The 20,350-nt window shown below is 33.7% G+C and overlaps 1 protein-coding gene across 1 annotated transcript in view; it reads right to left on the reverse strand.

The window, feature by feature from the left end:
* The window catches only part of SEMA3A (semaphorin 3A), a 525,999-nt gene that overhangs the window by 153,956 nt on the left and 351,693 nt on the right, over positions 1 to 20,350 (reverse strand). The window contains exons 5-6 of the mRNA XM_008054520.2: positions 3,890 to 4,047; positions 744 to 806 (exon numbers count right to left, since the gene is read on the reverse strand). Coding sequence (XP_008052711.1) covers positions 744 to 806; positions 3,890 to 4,047 — 221 coding nt within the window. The remainder of the gene's footprint in view (positions 1 to 743; positions 807 to 3,889; positions 4,048 to 20,350) is intronic.

Below are 20,350 nucleotides of genomic sequence, written 5' to 3' on the forward strand. Positions count from 1 at the left end.
GGCCGCTTCTGGCCACCGCAGCTTCGACCTGCTGGGCTCCGGCGATCCTTCTGCCTCAGCCTTTTGAGTAGCCAGAATTACAGGCATGCGCTACCACGCCCGGCTGATTTTTTGATTTATTGTAGAGATGAGGTCTCGCTGCCCAGGCGGGTCTCGAACCCGCAGTCTCAGGCAATCCACTCACCTCAGCCTCCCAAAGGCACGGAATTACAGGCTGAGCCACCCAGCCCGGCTATAAAAAATATTTTTAAAAAGGAGTGATTAAGTCCACAAGTAAAAAATAGTGTTTAATAGAACAATGAAAAACAATAGATGACAGAGTAACAAGTTGCTTAACTAATAACTACAGGTTGAGCAACCCTAATTCAAAAACCCCGAATATGCAATACTACAAAATCTGAAAATTTTTGAGCACTCACATGATGCCAAAAGTGGGAGATTCCACACTAGACTTCATGTGATTGGTCTCAGTCAAAATGCAGACACATAATGCACAGTTTATTAAGCATTTCAGTGGGAAAAATAAAATAAAAATTACCTTCAGGTTATGGGTATAAGGTGTATATGAAACTTAAACTTTGTTTCTATACTTTAGTCATATCCACCGGATGTCTTATTATGTATATGCAACTATTCCGAAATCCTCTCCCCCCACCCACATCAGAATATGAAATGCTCTGGTGCCAACCATTTTGAATAAGGTATACTCAACCTGTATAATAACTTAATAGATTAATACTTACCAGGATATCTTTCCCAGCCCACTTGCATTCATCTCTTCTGGTGTAAGATACTGGCCACACAATCTAAGAACACAGAGCAAACATTGTTTTATGTCAGTTAGGTACTCTAAGAGACCCAATGCAGTCTACAGTCTTTTAGATGAGGTTGGGGCAACTGAAGTAAAGGAAGGTCTGTAAAGCATTATGTGTTAGGAACTTTTCATTTTAGACTATCCAGTGGCATCAGTTAATTGGTGTGGGCTTGAGTCATTCATTCTCCACCTATTTTATATACAGCCTTGGCTGTATATAAAAGTCGGATGACAGAGAAATTGATGTAGACAATAGATTACGAAGTATAGGGTGGAAGGAACTGCAACACAGGTTGGAAGAAGAAGATTGTCTTGAGAGAATGTGAGAATTTGGTGAGGAGTAGTAGAAATCAACATAGAACATGGCTTATATTCTCCTAAATTATCATGAAATAGGTTTTGCAACTTTAACATTTGGGTACTCTAGATCCATTTCCCTGATCCAAATCTCAGTATGACATGCTAGAGTAAGCAACAGAAACCCATCTTAGAAAGGGATTTTTTTTCTTTTTGGGGGAGGGGGGCAGGGAAGGTAATTAAAAGCAGCATAGTATATTTTGCAGAAATAAAAGCAGATTAAAGAGACAAACAGATAGCCTAAAAAAAAAAAATCACACTTTCTAATAAAGGATAAACTTAGACCAGTTGAGAAATACATGTTTGTATTTTCAACCTTAGTTTTTGGTCTCATCCTTCCAAAATGTCCCATGTTTTGTGAATACAGTAATAGTAATAGATGAGCCAAGATGTTAATGGTGGCTTGGAGGAAAGTGGATTCATGTTCCTCAACAAAATTAATCTAAATACTATCTTGTAAAATTTAATATACAATTTTAATGTAAAATCACCTGAGCAATTCCTATCTGTATTGGGGCAGAAGAATTTATATTTTTTATTCATCTTTCCTTTCTAATAATATTAGTTAATCTTAGGGAGAAAATGTCATATGTAAAAGAAAAATCCCCAAATAGTGGCACCTAATTATTCATGTCAGATTTTAGTCTCAAAACGACTGATTATCATTCATTTAGGAACCTCTAGATAATTCAACATAAATGGTCATCAACTTGGGCAAAGCCTATGATAGTCAATCTAGGGAATTAAAAAGCAAAATACAACACACTTATAAACAAGGATTTGGCATGTATTGACATAATGTAAGATGACTTGATAAATATATTTTGGGCCCATGTCAACATTATATGCCCTAAAAACTGTTGGATGTGCATTCATTTTTAACATTAAACTCTTAACTTATATATTTTTTCATTCTCGTGTGCTTTCTTTTTCACGTCTCTGTGTATGTAAGTTAAAACTATCATTGACTTGTTCCACAAGCTTTTTATAAAGGAGTTATATAAGCATTCAGGATCAGTAAATGTCCAGGTGAAGTGAGGCCCAGTGGGAGCCCAAACTTCACCTGCAAATAAACCACTTATGGATTCAATCCTGACTTGTACCCCACATCTTTAAAATAACAAAAAGGTCAGTAAATGTATTAGCTTTGCAAATAATGTTACCCTGACTCCTGAACCTAGAGTGATTACTGGATAGGCTGATTCTACATTTCAATCTTCTCATCGGTTATGGAAAAGCCAGATGATCTATTATTATGTAAAGCATATAACGTAAGAGGGCAAAATATAACTTTTCTCTAGGGCACAACAATAATAATATGTGACAGATATAAGATTTATTAATTTTCATATTCAGCTTCACAGTTAAATAGTGCTAAATCACAGATTGTTTATATATATATACATACACACATACATATTTAAACACAAGCTGTTTCCTCAGTTTTGTAACTTTCAATTCTTGGTTTTTGAGACAGAATGGCCTCATTTTTTTGGTCTCTTCCCTACATAAAATATTAATAAAAATAATTTGTATAATAGTCATGCTTAATACTCTCATATTTAGAAGAGTCTGTATTCTAAACTTTATATAGTTCCTGAGTAAATAATAATAATGACAATAACAATAAAAGTTTACAAATCTGACAAAGTCAAATAAAATTTAGTGTAGAAAATGCCATTTGGAGTGTAATTTAATGAGGATAATATTTAATAGCCTTTTCCAGCAGTATCCTATCCATAAAGTATAATTACTAACATTTTCTTCAGATTTATTGTTGGATTATTTGGGTTCTCTTTCTCTTTTTTTGCTTGAACTTGTTGTTCAAGAGGCCAGATAATAAATATTTAGGGTTTTGTGAACCAGATGTTCTCTGTTGCAATTATTCGATTCTGCTGTTGTAGCACAAAAGCAGACAAAGTCAATAGACAATATGTAAATAAATGAGAGTGCCTGTGTTCCAATAAGACTTATATATATAAACACAGGTGGCATATCAAATTAGGTACGTAGGTAATGGTTTTATGAATCCTGCATTTGCTGGCAATCTAGAGAAATGTATAAATTTATACACACATATATATGGTGCATGAAATCAGTTCTGATATAATGCTATGATGAATCAAGTATTTTTATGCAAGAAAAATGATTTAAATATGAAAGGATAAACTGAAGTTTATATTGCTTATAAAAATGATTGAAAATACTTTGATTTGCCAGGCTCAGTGGCTCAGCCTGTAAACCCGCACTTTGGGAGGCTGAGGTGAGTGGATTGCCTGATCCCACGGGCAACTTGGTGAGACCTCATCTCTACAAGAAATCAAAAACTAGCCGGGCGTGGTAGCGCACGCCTGTAGTTCCAGCTACTTGGAAGGCTGAGGCGGAAGGATTGCCAGAGCCCAGCAGGTCGAGGCTGCGGTGGCCCGGAGTGGCCACTGCACTCCAGTCTGGGTGACAGAGTGAGACTCCAACTCAAAAAAAAAAAAAAAAAAAAAGAAAGAAAGAAAGAAAGAAAGAAAATACTTTGATTTAATCCTTGATAATTTGTAGCTTATTGTATTCATTGATTTGTTATTGTCAATTTTGCTTGCATCTGAAAAGATAAAATGCGAATTCAAAACAATTTTCTATCGGTTCTCATGCTGTTAAAGATCTAGAAAATTCTATATAACTTGAGATGCTTCACAAGAACTACAATGTATATTAAAATAAAGATACCTTTTGAAAATCCTTGATATTAACCAGGTTGAATGAAAATATGTGATCCTTTGCTCCAACATACAGCCTACTCCGTTCCTCATCCAAAAGGAAAGTATGATAACCGGTGCTGTTGGCCAAGCCATTGAAAGTGATCAAATTGTTGGATTCCAACATTTCTGCAAGGTAACAAAGCAAGACATTGCATATTAATATGAGGTCCTGCATGAGCACAGACTGTTGGTCCATGGTAATATGACTATTGTCTGCTAACTCTACATGGTACTAAGAAATATATAGGAACCAAAATTTTTACATTTCATTGAAATGGGAGTTATATTTCTATTTGCTAATTCTATATTCAAGATGGAACACTCCTAAAGAAGGAAAGGAGAACAACTTGTCTATACAAACTGGTCTGGCAGAATGTATTTTCACATGATTATGAATTAGAAGATCAATACTGCATATGTGTCTTTAATTTTACAAAGATTTTTTAAAGCAGTTTTATTTTCTCTATGCCATTGGCTAGAAGGGTAAACATAGAGGCCAACAACAGAGTGGGAGTTTGGGGGGAGCATGCAGTTTAACTTCCTAGGTTGTTAGAGGTCTCTGTTCATTGAACTATTTTAATGTATCTTTTTCACCACTGAATCATTAACTCAATCTTCTAAATCCGTTGACATATTTTGGAGTTGATATATGTAGAGAGAAACTGAGCTGAGGATTTTATGAAAACATAAATTAAATTAATTTTGTCATCTGACCTCAATTTCTCAGTTTGGTTTTACTCTCCAATTTGCTTTTGCTGTGGCAAGGCAAATAATAAAATTAGACCTATATTTTAAGTGACAAAAAAAATTTCAGATTAAAAATAATGTTAGATATAAGTCTACTTTTGTGTTACAAAGGTAATTGTTACTAATTCGCCGAGTGGTTTTCTTTAAATATGTCTTGCTAAAAAAATACACACACACACACACACGCCTACCCACACACACCCCACCCCCGTGAGATAGAAGTGTTAAAAATTCTCCAAAAGTATGTTCTGAATCAGTGCCTCAGATTTTCAAGTGCATACTTAGTAGGGTACTTTCATCAGCATCCAGAAAATGTAGAATGTGATGTATCTTATAAAGAAAGAAGGCTGAAATGGAGACTCTTCCTCTCCCTACTTGAGTCCCAGGACACATATATTATTAGCCATGGAATAGAATGCCTTGCTTTATTTATTTCTCCTACTCTCTTCTCCATCTTATCATAAAAAATATGATTTAGACCAAGAATAAAATTCAAACTCTAGCTTAGCATTAAGGGTCAGATCACTACCATCTTTCTCCTCAAGTCTTCTGTCATATAGAAAAACATGCACTATACTCATTCACTCTCTGGCCTATGTTGCCATTGTTCCTGACTCTTACAACTATATGCCATGTTAATAGTATTCACTATTAAAGCTAATTCAAGTGCAATTTCCAAGAAATTCTTGTAGAACTTCTTGTTAGATTCTGTTTGAATGACTCTAATATATTTCATCACACGGTCAATTATTGCAAAATTAACATTCCCTCAGGAAATATATAATTAATAGCTTATCATCCACAACTCATGTGGTTTCTTTTTCATACCACCAGGACAACAAATATCAATTTGAATGTCTTTCTCTATATATGTGAGTGTGTGTGTGTGTATCACAAAATTGTTAATAAGTTGTCAACAAATCTCATACACAACTTATTTTGAGAAAGCAGGATTTATTGACAAGACAGAAAAGCTCCCACAGTGGGAGGGTACCTGAGAGTGTTGCCCCACAGAACTGTTAATAAATTGTTAACTAATTAATTAATAAGATTTTAAACAAATCGTTTAAAAAAAACTTTTAAAATTTTCTTCATGAGAAGCAATATTGGGTTGGCACTCCCCCCCCCAAAAAAAAATAAATAAAAAGAAGGGAGGAAGGAAAGAAGGGAGAAATGAATGAAGGGGAAAAGTTTTACTCATGTGCATCATGGCTGAAATAAACGAGAGCTATTAGTCTCTAGAGAGAAAGAACAGATCATCACATGATATCTGAATTTAAATGGTGTTCATGTCACCAGCATCTGAATGAATGCAATGAATCAATGTTATACAGAGTCAACATTAAACTGAGATTCAGGCATTCTAAGATGTGTGATGAAAAGGGGCTGCCACCAGAGGCAGGGCTATATCATTGGACATGTTCAGGACTTGAATAAATAGCCAGTTCAGGAGATGTGTTTATCAAATAGAATTATCCTTTTTTCCAATTCTAAAATGGATAATTCTACCAGAGTATCCTAGAGACCCAACTAGAGGTACCCAGGACAACTAAAAATAAAAGCCAGTTCAGTCTAAATCAAGAAAATCACATAAATAAATCAGTAATATAAGGGTCATTTAAGAGATACAAGGACGGATTTTACTTGGAAATGCATAGAAGTAGGTAAGGGATCTCTGAGCATCAAGTGGAAGAAGTTTCAAGAAAATTACTATAGCTGTAGATTTGGGAGTCATTCAGTTGTAAATAAGAACATGGGTATCACCACATACTTATTTACTAGGTTTGCAAACTAGGAAAAGTTCCTTATGCTCCTAGGTTCTCAGTTTTATGAAAGGTGGTATTAATAATATATCTTCTAAGGGTTTTTGAAAAGGTGAAATTAGATAATACACGTAAAAAGTTTAGAGCAATAGTTTCCATAACAAGCACTCAATTAAAGATTCCCTGCCTAATAAATAGAGGTTAAATATGAATATTCAAAAGTTTGATCTTCTTGACCACATGTAGCAGATTAGGGTCCAAACAGCAAAGACTGAAAACAAGTGTTTGTTTGTTTTCCTATCTTACCAAGTGTGCTAACTTGTTAACATCAGTAATTTTGTATGGTGGAGGGATAAATGAGAATTATGATATATTCTTTGATTTACATAATTGTAATGATATTTTAAGAAAAATTAAGTATGCTTGTTTGTTTTCCATATATTAACAATTCTAAATAACAAAATGAAAGACTTTGCATATCATAATTCCAAACAGTAAAATATTTATTTGATTGAAAAATATGTTCCAGGTTAAATTTTGTAAATTATAGTTTGGAGGGAATTATTGGTTTCTATATATAAACAACTTAGAGATGTCTTTGATGGCTTTGTGGAAACAAACTACATATTTTAAAATGTTACTTGCTGGGCTCGGTGGCTCAGCCTGTAATCCTGCGCCTTTGGGAGGCTGAGATGAGTGGATTGCCTGAGCCCGAGAGTTCAAGACCCGCCTGGGCAGCTGAGACCTCATCTCTACAATAAATCAAAAAATTAGCCGGGCGTGGTAGCACGCGCCTGTAGTTCCAGCTACTTGAAAGGTTGAGGTGGAAAGATCGCTGGAGCCCAGCAGGTCGAGGCTGTGGTGGCCGGGAGCGGCCACTGCACTCCAGTCTGGGTGACAGTGAGACTCCAACTCAAAAATAAAAAATAAAAAATATGTTACTGCTGAATCATGTTATTAAAAAAAAAAAAGGAATATTTTCCTGGAGCATGCGTCAGCAGCTGTTTTCCATTGCTTTCAAATGTACTAAATTTTGTCTCATCATTCCTTTCACTCCAAATTCCTTAGATGTTCCTCTCTAACAGAGACTTTTTTTTAATATTGCTTTACAACTGAGAGAAGAGTCTTTTGGAAACCTTCCCATCAGTGAGCAATATAAATTCCGGATTGCTTAGGTTATTGCACCACTTTCCAGGGTGAAACTACCTGAGTTAAAATCAGACTAATTTTCTCCAAATCTCTTTCTCAGATTCTTCAATATTCCATTTTCTTTATTAAAATTTATGATTTTGATTTTCCTAGATGTAGACATATCCAGCAGGAATTGATATTAAATAACTTCAACTTTGAATCTACTCCTTCAAAATTTTATGTGTGTGTGTTTTTCTGTTTCTGTTATTTAAAGCTTACAGTGACATAAACTGTTTTTGGAACTAAAAATGTTAGAGGTTTAATACTCCTCTAACTTCTTACATTTTGCCTATACTCATAATCGGTCAAAGAGCAATTATGCCTAAGAAAACAACCTAAATTTCTGTAGAAGTAATTTAGCGATGGTAAATCTGAGTAACAGCATTAATTATCTTTGGGTGTGATTCAGTTTTTCTCTGACTGAGATATTACTTCAACTTCTACATACTATGTCAACTCATAAAAATAAACAAATGCAGGACTGTAATTAAAGGTGTTATTTCAAAATAAACACCTTTTAATAAATTATTTATTCTTGAATTTAAAAGGTGTTCAATAAATCAAGCATTCTATATATTCCAAATTCACCGAATGATTCAGTGACTTTATGATTTGCTTAATGACAAAATGGAAGACATATTGATTGTAAAGCCAGACCAGAGTTAGTGCTTAAGAACTGCTAATTATTGTCACCATTATTATCATTATATGATATAAGACAGTGTAGACAATAGCTACAATGTAGATAGTAACTTAAGTGTACTGATGGCTTGACAGCAAAAATCAGTTCATATAATTTGAAGCAGTGCTGTTGTCAATTATAAAAAGATTGTACTTTCTCATAATGTTGTTTCACAAAGTAGAGTCTTATGAAATACAAGACTCATAAATACAGTGTATTTGCAGGTTTATATTTACTCAATTAATACGTTGCAAAAGGAGAAATTATAATCAATCTATTTTATAGTCAGAATATGTTGCCAAATAATCATGGTATAAGAACCATAATAGTTTATAATGTCAATTAAAATTTATATTCTATTTCTTTATTTATATAAATTTTCAGATTTGTCTTTTCCCCCTGAATTCATCATAGTCTCTAGTGTAGATTTATTTGAAAAAAGAAGCACAGAAAAAAAGAGATATTGATAGCAATCACTATCAGTATAGTTAGATATGGAAAATTATTTTATAGACTTAAGTTCTTATGTATTTTGTTATATGGAAAGGAAAAAAGATAAGAAAACTTACATCAAAATCACAAATGATAACTCACCTCTACATAATAAAATTGTATGACTACTGTGGTGCTCTGATTATCTTTAGGGTAAACACAGATTACACAGATGATTACATTACAATGACTGGGTCAGATTCTCAAAAAGGCAATGAAATGAATACAGATTTCTAGTATGCTAGACTGTCCAGAACTATACTTTTTATGGTAGGGTGGAGAAACCCCTGTATGTTTGAACTTCAAATCTCAACAATATTCACCCTGTTTTTTTATATTTTTAACTTCCATTACATTTCTCTCTCTCTTTTTTTCTCCTCTATGTTTTATAGCATGAAAGGTAATAGGACCACACCAGTTGCTGGACTCAAATGAATTGCCTGTATTCACTGATGTTTTTAGACTTATGCCCTTTTTCCATGACTTGAACTTTGTCTTTTTCAGAGAACAGTCAAAGATCCCATTGAAAGTAGTCAAACGCTGGGTCTATATGATGCCAAAATACTTTGGCTACATGATGATCACATCTAGATATTTGTAAATATTGGAAAGTTCATTAAGGAACAAACATTTAATAACATATTTCACTGCTTCTCAGATTTTTCTCTTCATTTCATAAACTGACCCACACACAAACAAATTCTGAAACAAAGACTGAAATAAAAGTTCACAACTTTTTTTTCATTAAAAGAGAAAAACAACAGAAGCAAGTACTATTTGATGTTGTTTTTATTTCATACAAAAAGGAGACATTTTTTTCCTAACAAAATGGGCAGAAAGGGCAAAAACATAAAGAATAATATTTAGAGATAAATGAATTTGCAAAATGGAAAAATTCATGCTTTCACTTTGTTTTCCTTATTTCGCCAGGGCTAGTTTTTAAAAGCTTATTACACAGAAGCTTTTCACAGACTGATGTTTGGCAAGTACTGCTCTAAGATAAACTGTGGAGATGATGACCTCTACCTCTACCATTTCTAGTCATTCCATATTGTCCTTGCACAGAAGGAACCAGTGCAGTAGCTGTCTGTAAGCTTTAATTTATTTGGTGATGCTGAGCATATTCTCGTAGCTTACAAAGTTTGGTAAGTATTGCTTGAATATACTTAGAAAAAATTATCTTCTAACTTCTAAAGCAGTAAACACTCTAAATATGCATCAAGTTTACACATCCTAATCTGAAACTTTTACCTTAACTATTCTCTCTGGCCTGTGCCAGAGACCACAGCAATCTACAAAACACAACCCAGGACATTTTCCTAGGACATTTCCTTGAGTTATTCTTCCAATTTATCCTTTTGTGTTTGCAAATTGTCTGATCTCTGATGTCTCTATTCCATTGAATTTTTGCCAGGTTTCTCCTCTGCCAGATACAACTTATTTGTAGCTAATGTGAATAATGTTGTTGACTTGTAAAGACTTTCTGATCAAAGAATGAGATGCCTGTACTTGAGCTTTGGACAACAAGCAAAGGCCCATTCCAAGTCCAAGCTCAGTGTCCATGCTTCTAGACTCCACAATACACAAGTGTCCAGGACTATATTGTCAGGGAGGGACAAAATATTTTCCTCAAACAAGCTTGTAAAGCATCACAAGCAGGAGTATCTATATTATTAATTTATTTCTCATTTTTATAAAGTAAAAAATACATATGGAAAGTAAGTTGTCCATAGTATAATCTGATGAGTCTAATTTTTAACACTTAATGGCCATTCACCTGCTAATTAACAAATGCCCATTCAGTCCAGACTTTGTATAACACACACATTGACTGAAAGGTATGTGGAGTATAAAGAGTAATACAAACATTGATGGAAAAGTAGACAAATGTCCTCAGAGAAGCAAAACCTAAATCAATAACAACAAGAAGAAGATAACAAGAGCTAAGAAAGCTAATATACTGGAGGAAATCAAATCATTCTACAAGAAAGATACCTGCACACATATGTTTGTTGCAGCTCTACTCACAATAGCAAAAACATGGAACCAATCATGTTGCCCATCGAAGCTGGACTGGATAAAACAAAAAGTAGTACAAATGCACAATGGAATATTATGCAGCCATAAAGAAGGACAAACATATGGGCTTGCAGTAACTTGGATGAATTTAGAGTCAATCATACTCAGTGATCTATCACAGGAACAAAGAACAGAGTACAGTATGTTCTCACCCATAAGCGGACTTTGAACAATTATAATACTATAAGAAAGTGATTGGCAGTAGTGGGAAACTGTCAGGAGAGAGAGGGTGGGATTGGTAGCTTTAGGGAAACTGCTAGGGGTTGGAGGGGCATACCTCATCAACAGGGGTACCTGCATAATCAACATTTGTATATCTAACCCTGAATTGTACCCCACATATTTATAATAAAAAAGAAAGTTAATAGAAAGGGAAAGTTAATGCCTCAAGGAGAAATAGATAACCCCTGGAGAAAGAGCTTAGCAATTAAACCTAAAAGGACTTTAACCAGCAGAAAGGAATGTGAGCAGCTAACACACACATGAAAAAATGCTCATCCTCACTAATCATCAGAGAAATGCAAATCAAAACCACATTGAGATACCACCTAACCCCAGTAAAAATGGCCATCATTAATAAAACAAAAAAAAACAACAAATGCTGGTCAGGATGAGAGAAACGGGAATGCTTCGACACTGTTGATTGGAATGCAAACTAGTTCAACCTCTTTGGAAAACAGTGTGACTATTCCTAAAAGAACTACTAGAAATTGACCTTCCATATGACTCAGCAATCCCTCTTCTGGGAAAATACCTGGAGGAACTTAAATCATCCTACAAAAAGATACCTACACACTCATGTTTATTTCAGCACCATTAACAATAGCGAAAACATGGAACAAACCCTGCTGCCCAGCGAAACTGGATTAAAAAAAAAATGTGGTACATATACACAATGGAATATTATGCAGCTATAAAGAAAAACAAAATTATGGACTTTGCAGCAACTTGGATGGATTTAGAGTCTATTAATACTCAGTGGTTTATTACAGATACAAAGAACTGAGTACCACATGTTCTCACTTATAAGTGGACCCTGAACATTCACCATAATATTATAAGTAAGGGATTGGAAGTAGTGGGATACTTCCAGGGGAGGGAGAGGGCACATAACACCAATAAGAAACCTGATCTCAAACCAGATGAAGTGGGGAACAAAGGGAGACCCAAACTTTACCTGTATGATGACCACTTGTATAGGTAATCCTGAGTTGTACCCCACATTTTAAAAATAAAAATTTTAAAAAAGAGAAAGGAGTGTGGCAGAGCATCTTATGTAAAGGATGTGAATAGATCAGATTATAGAAATAAAGACAAATAGAAGGGAAGACATTGCAACTGCCTACTATGTGCCAGAAGCTGCCAAATTATTTATAAGTATATTCAGTTAAAACCCACAGCAACACTGTGAAGCAAGAGTTTTCATTCTCTTTTTTTTTCTTACGAGGAAATTAACTCAGACTATCGGGAGTATTTTAGGTCACAGAGTTAGTCTGGTGTAGACTCACGATAACCATTTCCATCTGATATTAGAGGTCAGGCTCTTCCTGATTTTTTCCTCATCACCTCTAAGAAGGGTACATTTTGGAGAATGTTAAGACCTGATTATTGGAAAATGTGGTTACCTTTCACAATCACATAACTTGTTTTAGTTAACAGTCTCTGAAATATTTATATTATTTTATTTGCTATGTACTTCATCTTTTTATAAAACCATAACTTCATGTATAATCTTATCTACAACTATGGCTTTCCTCATTAGAAGTATTTTGACATGTCTCAAATATATTTCTTCCAAGAGATTTTTTCCTCCAAAGGGCAAACAAAGTTTTAGTAGAAACCTCTATTTAGATGTTATACAAACATCTTGTAGTTTGCATGACTTAAACAGAACTCATTTGGTTTTCCTCTTTCCATTCATGACATCATCACCTTTCTGTATGTTTTAAATTTGTTACAATTATCACTCAATCCAAAGACTCACTTAAATCTGACCTTCTCCGTCATCCACTGATCTGATTCACCACTTCAGTTTTTTCTAACACAACAATTTTTCCTATATTTTCATATACTCACATACTCATTGCCACTGTCCTAGTTCAACTCCCCATAATATCTTCCCTGGATAATAGTAATTATCTTCTTACAAAACTTCCTCTCCAGGATAATACCAAAAATCCATATTATGCACTGCCTCCAGAGTAATCTTTCTACAAAACAAACATACTTTTTACTGGTGAAAGATGACAGAATAAAAGACATGTGTAATCTATTCGTTTCCTTTAATCTCATGAAAAAAAAAAGAAAGAACAAAAGAGGAAGCTATACATATTAAATGAAGAGATAAATAACAGCAATGAAATATCAAATCATTAAGGGAATATTTCAAATATAGTGAAAGTTGAAACATTTTAATATAAGATTCTATGATCTGGCAAAGCTCTTAAAATATTTCTGGTAGGATATATTAGTAAACCAAGGATTAACAAATCATAGAAACTGCACCCACAAGTGCTTTTGTAAAGAAATGAGCTCTGGGAGTTTATATGGGTATAACATTATTGGAAAATGTCCATAAAGAGTGGAGATACAGCTAAAGTGAAAAGGCATCATCATCATTATCATCAGCATAGCTAAACATGCATGTAAAGTATGTCCTAATCTCTCTCTCTCTCTCTCTCTCTCTCTCTCTCTCTCTCTCTCTCTCTTTCTCTCTCTCTCACACACACCACACACACACACATACTTTATTCTGTATGTTTTATCATTGCTAAAGTATACCACTGTGGGTAGAGTGAAGGCAGAAGTGAACACTGTGAACACCATATATTTCCACAGGTTGTCCCACATGAGACTTCACCAGAGACAACCAATCTCATCAATCAAGATATGAAAAAAAAATGTGCAGTTTGTTCTCAGAAGAAAATATTGTGATATTTATCATGCATGATTTGAAATCAAAACAACAAAAAATCATAGGTGGTGAACAGCTCCATCTCTCTCCCCTTGACTATTAGAAGAAGAAAGAATTTCACTAAAATGTGAATAATGAACATAGGAAAAAAAGAGAAATTGACACAGAAAACAGAAGATAAATTCTGACTGCAAAAGTTCCAAACTAAGTAATAATAAGCATTTTTACAAAAAATGAAATTGATTAATAAGGTGACAGAAATATAAGAAAATAAAACTTAAAGATACATTTGAATCTACCGATTGAAAATTATGTCTTTTAGTAAAATCTATTCTGACTGAAAGAACAATTGTAGCGCTTACTAAATAAAGACAAAATATATTTGGAATTCATGCAGAAACATCGAGTCACATAGAAGAAAGGAAATCAGATGAGCCTCATATTGGTTCAAAACAACATTATTTGCCAAAAACAGAGAAGCAATTTGTACAAATAATCAACTGAAAACATCTGTGACTCTTGTATACCCAGCAGCTTGTCTTTCAGATGAGAGTGGCATCACCATTCTCAAATAGGTAAGGTTTAAGGAAATAGAATAACCATTCAAGAAATTATAGCAATGGCAACTCTTAATAATGACATTCATCCAAACAAAGTCAGAATCAAAATCAAAAGAGCACAAATATTACATTGCTTCCTCCTTAAAACCTGCATAGAGAGTTTCAATATCTATGTACTTTGGGATCCACACTCATTTTTCCATTCATTCACCAATACTGTGGGTAAGTGTATGTGTGTTTGTTTACCTATACATACAAGAATACACAAATATATATTATATTTGCATATATACACATGCAGGATTATTTACAATTAGTTCAATGACATGTCATCTATAGTCTCACATTGAGAATGGTCTGGGGTTATTTTTAGAACAAGTAATTCCATAACCTCTCTCCTTATTTTCCCTTCATCTTTTCTCTTCTTCTGCCAAAGAATCATTTTATTTTATCTTCTTTATTTTATTTTTATATTTTAAAGATGTGGGGAACAAGTCAGGATTAGGTACATAAATGTTCTAGGTGCAGGTGAAGTTTGGGTTTCCCACTGGCCCTCATCCAATGCTTTTTTTTTTTTTTTTTTTTGAGTTGGAGTGTCACTCTGTCGCCCAGACTGGAGTGCATTAAATATAAATATAAATATTATATTTTTTAAAATGCAACACACATTCACACATTGTAAATGTAATAAAAAAATTCTATGAAAAAGAAACACAGCAATATAAATTGTACGTCAGGGTATATATTAACTTTTCGAATTAGTTTATACATTAGATTCAAACGACTACTAAAATTATACCATCCAAATGTTTAAATTATTTTAAACTGGCTATAAAATAACAATAGAATTGCCAAATTTTAAAATTCTATATGCTCAGTACTTCCGCAGTTGTTTTACATGCATTAATCACATAAATAAATGTATTTAGTTTTACTCTGCTGGCAGTATTAAACACAAAAACTATTGAAACAGCAATGTAACCAGGCCTGCTTTAATGTATTTTAATTTTAATGTACTCTTAAAGTCACCACCATATAAGTTAGTAATAGCATATTTCAAAAATATAATGCCTTGATTAAAACAAAACCAAATACAGCACCTACACTCACCACCCTTATCTTAGTACCATCTCACTAACAAAAGTTGCAATCCTTAATCTTCTTTTACTACTCGATTTCATGTCTGTTTCTTTGTTTCTACAGTTCCATCTGAAATAGTTCATTTACTCCTCTTTAACATGACTTACCTCCTCCTGCTTCCAGTTAATATTTCCTGTTCTTCTGCTTCAAGATAGAGTTAGAAGTCATTCTTCCAAGAAAGCCTTGAGAATTAGCAGGTATTAGCCCCTCCTCTGATTGATGCCTAACTGTTCTTTGCTTATAACATACAGTAACAAAGTAACTGCATGCCACACAGCTGCATGAGTATTGGAGTACACTCCTTAGTCCTCTTAGATATAAAGATTAGCACAATGCCATATGAGTCTCTTATATGTAGAGGAAATAGTTAACTAGATAATTAGTTAATCACTGAATCTGAGATCTATAAACTTCTTGACTGACTAACCGAAGTCTGACTACTTGAATTTATGAAAGAGCAGACGTGATTAATAGTTGCAGATACCAGATTTAAATATAGGTCTCTTGGCTCTAAGTTTAATGCTCTTTCTAAATAATTTTCTGGAAAAAAAAAGTGACTTTAATTTTTCTCTTTTTTTGTTCCTAGTCCCTATATTGATAATAGTTTGCGGCACAGTATACTGGCAAAAAATACAATTTGAAGACAATTTACAAAATAAATAATGCATAATAGTAATTCTAACTTCTTGGAAGAATAACTAGAGTTTAAATGTAACAATGACATAAGCCAGGCTCGGTGGCTCAGCCTGTAATCCTGTGCCTTGGGAGGCTGAGGTGAGTGGATTGCCTGAGCCCGCGGGTTCAAGACCCGCCTGGGCAACTTGGTGAGACCTCATCTCTACAATAAATCAAAAAATTAGCCGGGCTTGGTAGTGCGCCTGTAGTTCCAGCTACTTGGAAGGCTGAGGCGGAAGGATCACCGGAGCCCAGTAGGTCGAGGCTGCGGTGGCTGGGAGCGTGCCACTGCACTCCAGTCTAGGCGACAGAGTGAGACTCCAACTCAAAAATAAATTTTAAAAAAATGACATAAAACTAAATTGTATAATGTAGACAAAAATAGTTAATTCAAATATGCATTGCTGTTGATCACTCATTTTTGTAAGATGATTCATCAGTAAAATTTTGAATTCTTTTAAAATGTACATTGTTTTAGTGCTTTGAAAGATGGACTAGTAATCTAGAGTTCAAAACTTTCTATGATTCTGTCTTATGTCTTAATTATCTATGAAACTCTTCTATAAGCAGGTATGTATTATCAGTCAGTCCACTATCCACTAAGTGTTCATTAAATGCCAATGAGTGGTAAGCATTGTATTATCAATGGCACACTCAAAAAGAGGCGGCCTGCATGTGTCATACAGTTGAAGGTCTACTTTTTCAGGTCAAACTTTTATGTGTATTCTAGCATATTGTATGTTCTTCAAATAACCGTATTTCACATGGCTGTTAGAAAGTACATGTTTTCTGACATTTACAAATTTTCTATTATATTTTCCAGGGACAAAACAGTGGAACATATTTGCATATGGATAATTAAATAGTGATGAACCACTTCATTACCTGTTGCATACATCAACTATAAGAATTTTTTTAACACTTCTTAAGAATGATTTATTTGAATTGCTCCAATGCTGAACAAAATGAGTTTTTGTTGAAGAAACAAATTCAGTATTTCATTCAATATATTTCCATCATTTCCAACCCAAGACACATTTGGAGGAGGAAAAATTCTTTATTCACTGACAAAAAATGATCCATATAAGTGCAAACATACTGGAGAACATGTTCATTTCAGTGTTCATAAATGTCTCTTTTTTGATTGAGACAAGCATCTACTTAATTCCTTGAGTGAGAAGAAAGATAAGTAGCTACTATAAAGCCCAGGAGATTACATAGACATATTCAATGACCAAATAACTAGATCATAGGGAAAGCTGAGGGTAGGGATTACCTAAACCCTAAATTTTGCAAGCAACACATGCTTGACATATATTAATTGAATGAATAAACAAATTACTTATTAGATGGACAGAATTAATATGTTTCTGAGTATAGCAACAGTGCATGTGGGTTAGATAATCCATAATTCATTCTGCTGCTCTTACTAATTTTAGTCTCTTCATTCTCTAAACTGCAAAGCATCTGGGTTCTACAAACAAATGCAATTTAAGTTTATCATTTAAAAAAAGTTGTTCACTTAAGAGTTTATTTTGTCCTTCTCTCCGTCTCTCTCTTTTTCTTCCTTCCTCTCGCCCTCTCCTTCTCCCTTTCCCCATCTTTCTCTCTCCCCACACCCACGATATTTTTTTTTTCTTTATTTTTGGAGAGGGTTGTAGAGGACATTCGTAAGTCATTCTTATCTATGTCCTGCTCCTTATACTAGAATACATACATTTTGATTATGAAGGCTTCCAGCTTACCCAAGAAAGGATTTTGTTTGAATCAGAGTTCCTTGCAGAGGGAAAGGAAGGAGATGGGAGAGGAATGTGTTGATAACTAATGAATTCAAAGGCTCTTTAAAGGAAACTATACATATGTTCCAGGATATTATAATACTAGTGACAATAATATCCTACTTATGATGGCACATTATACGTTTTTTCTTCCCTAATACTATTATTTAATTTTATAATGGGTACATTTTATAATTTATTCAACAATTGAAGTCAGATGCCCTAGAAAGTGGTGCATTACAATTCTTCTATATTCGACAGTTTTTTAAAGTTGACCCTTGCACAACATGGGTTTGAACTGTGTGGGTGCACTTATGCTTGGATTTTTCTTCTACTTCTTCCTGGCATTCCTGAAACAGTAAGACCAACCCTGCCTCTTCCTCCTCCTCCACCTACTCAACATGAAGATCAGGAGGATGAAATTCTTTATGATGATCTACTTCCACCTAATGAATATAAATATAATTTTCCTTCCTTAAGATTTTCTTAATAACATTTTCTTTCTTTAGCTTACTTTATTGCAAATACAGTATGTAATACATATTTACATACATACACAATATGTAATGCATAGAACATATAAAATATGTGTAATTGACCATTTATTTTTATCAGTAAGGCTTCTGGCCAACAGTAGGCTATTAGTGGTTAAGTTCTTGGGTAGTCAAAATTGTATGTGAATTTTTTACTTTGTGAGGTGTTGGTGCCTCTAACCCTGACATTGATCCTGGGTCAACTGTATATACAAATGAAATAATCAAAAATAGGATTATCATATAGAAATTTGAGTATTATTAAGTTATTCTATATCTAGCTCTCCCCAATGTTTTTCTTGGCAAAAAGTATCTGATAGTATTAATTCTAGAATTAATTTTGATGACACAGGAAAAAAAAAAACAATTTAGGAATTTTATCTTAAGTAGCAAATGATATAAGATCAAATTGTTCTATTTTCTTTTCTAAATACTTTCTGCTGTAAATGTAACATTCCAAAAATTGGGTCATGTTTAGAATTGTTCTGGGATTGAAGTTAAATATAACGTGAGCCAGGTTCTGTTTAAGACCCCTGAGGACAATGTATGATTCCCTCGAATTGAAGCTAAAAAATCCAGCTTGTTTGTTGAAAATCCCTGCTCTCTCAGGGCCCATTAAATCAAGCACACCTCTGGGCTGGAAAGGACAACAGACACTAAAACTTCTCTAGACAAGTACAGGACACACAGACATTTATCCCAACTAGGACATATGTCTAATTCTGAACCAGATTTACCCCTTCTTCAAGTCTGGACAAAAATATAGCATAAGCGAATTTCTCCTTAAACTTCCTTCTATCATTCATCAAAAATGTGCTTGTGTTCCTTTTACAAAAGTAAAACAATAACAAAGCACTAATAACAATGTTAAAATTACAAGTAATAAAGTTGTTTAGAGTGAAATATGATCTCCTTTTAATCCCTGCTGGCCACAACATTCATGCAAAATGAGACACTCCCCTTAGTCTGAAGGAAGAGAATAACAAGGGTAAAATTTGCCTCTCCACATGAAAGAAGAGGAAGTGCATGTTAGTGCTATTAAATTCAAATAAACCCTCAAAGCAGTTCAATAGAAGCAACTGAAAGAGTCATGTAACATTATTTAAGGTCGTTGACTTCGTAATGTAAACTTATTTATGGTCTTTTATTTTTCTGATATTTATTTTGCATGCAAAGAGTTAAAAAATAGAGTATCTTGGCCAATCCATACTTTATAACAAAATAGTCATTAATAAACATTGGATCAAATAATTGAAAATAATTTTCTATATTTAAAATCAAAAATTTTTGAGGCTATCTGGTAGGTATTCTTTTTTTAACTTACTCTTCAAATGAATACATTATTATAAAATTAATAATCTACGTACTTCCACCTCACAAAAATTTGCTTTAGAAGCTGAGATTATGTATTTTGCTGTGTCTCTAAGTGACATGTTTTTATAAGATCTTTAAGATTCTTTATATGTATGTTTTTATATTTTGTATACGGGGATCATTTAAAACAGGCATTTGGTTTTTATTAGACTAAATGCCACTACTGATAAAAGTCAAAATGTTTTAGAAACTAGCAGAATTAGAAAATTGAAAATAAATTCATAGCGTTTCCCAATTATAATTGTTTTTTTTTTTTTTGTCAAGTCTAAGCATTCAAGGTGAAGAAAGTACTTCTACTTTTAAAAAAAAATCAAGAAATTAGCTTAAAAGTTTATAGCTGAATTTGTTTGATGAACTTAATGTCTTTCACTTCATTTAGTATATCAGAATCTAAACAATACTACACCCCAACCCTACCTTGATAAGCTCTGGAGTTATCTGCTTTGCTTTGCCACTTCATTAGCTGTCAAGAACAGTAAGTGATATTGCTTTGAAGGTCTT

Source organism: Carlito syrichta, unplaced genomic scaffold (genome assembly GCF_000164805.1).
Source record: "Carlito syrichta isolate Samal-C Ts95f unplaced genomic scaffold, Tarsius_syrichta-2.0.1 Scaffold295875, whole genome shotgun sequence".
Lineage (NCBI taxonomy): Eukaryota > Metazoa > Chordata > Mammalia > Primates > Tarsiidae > Carlito > Carlito syrichta.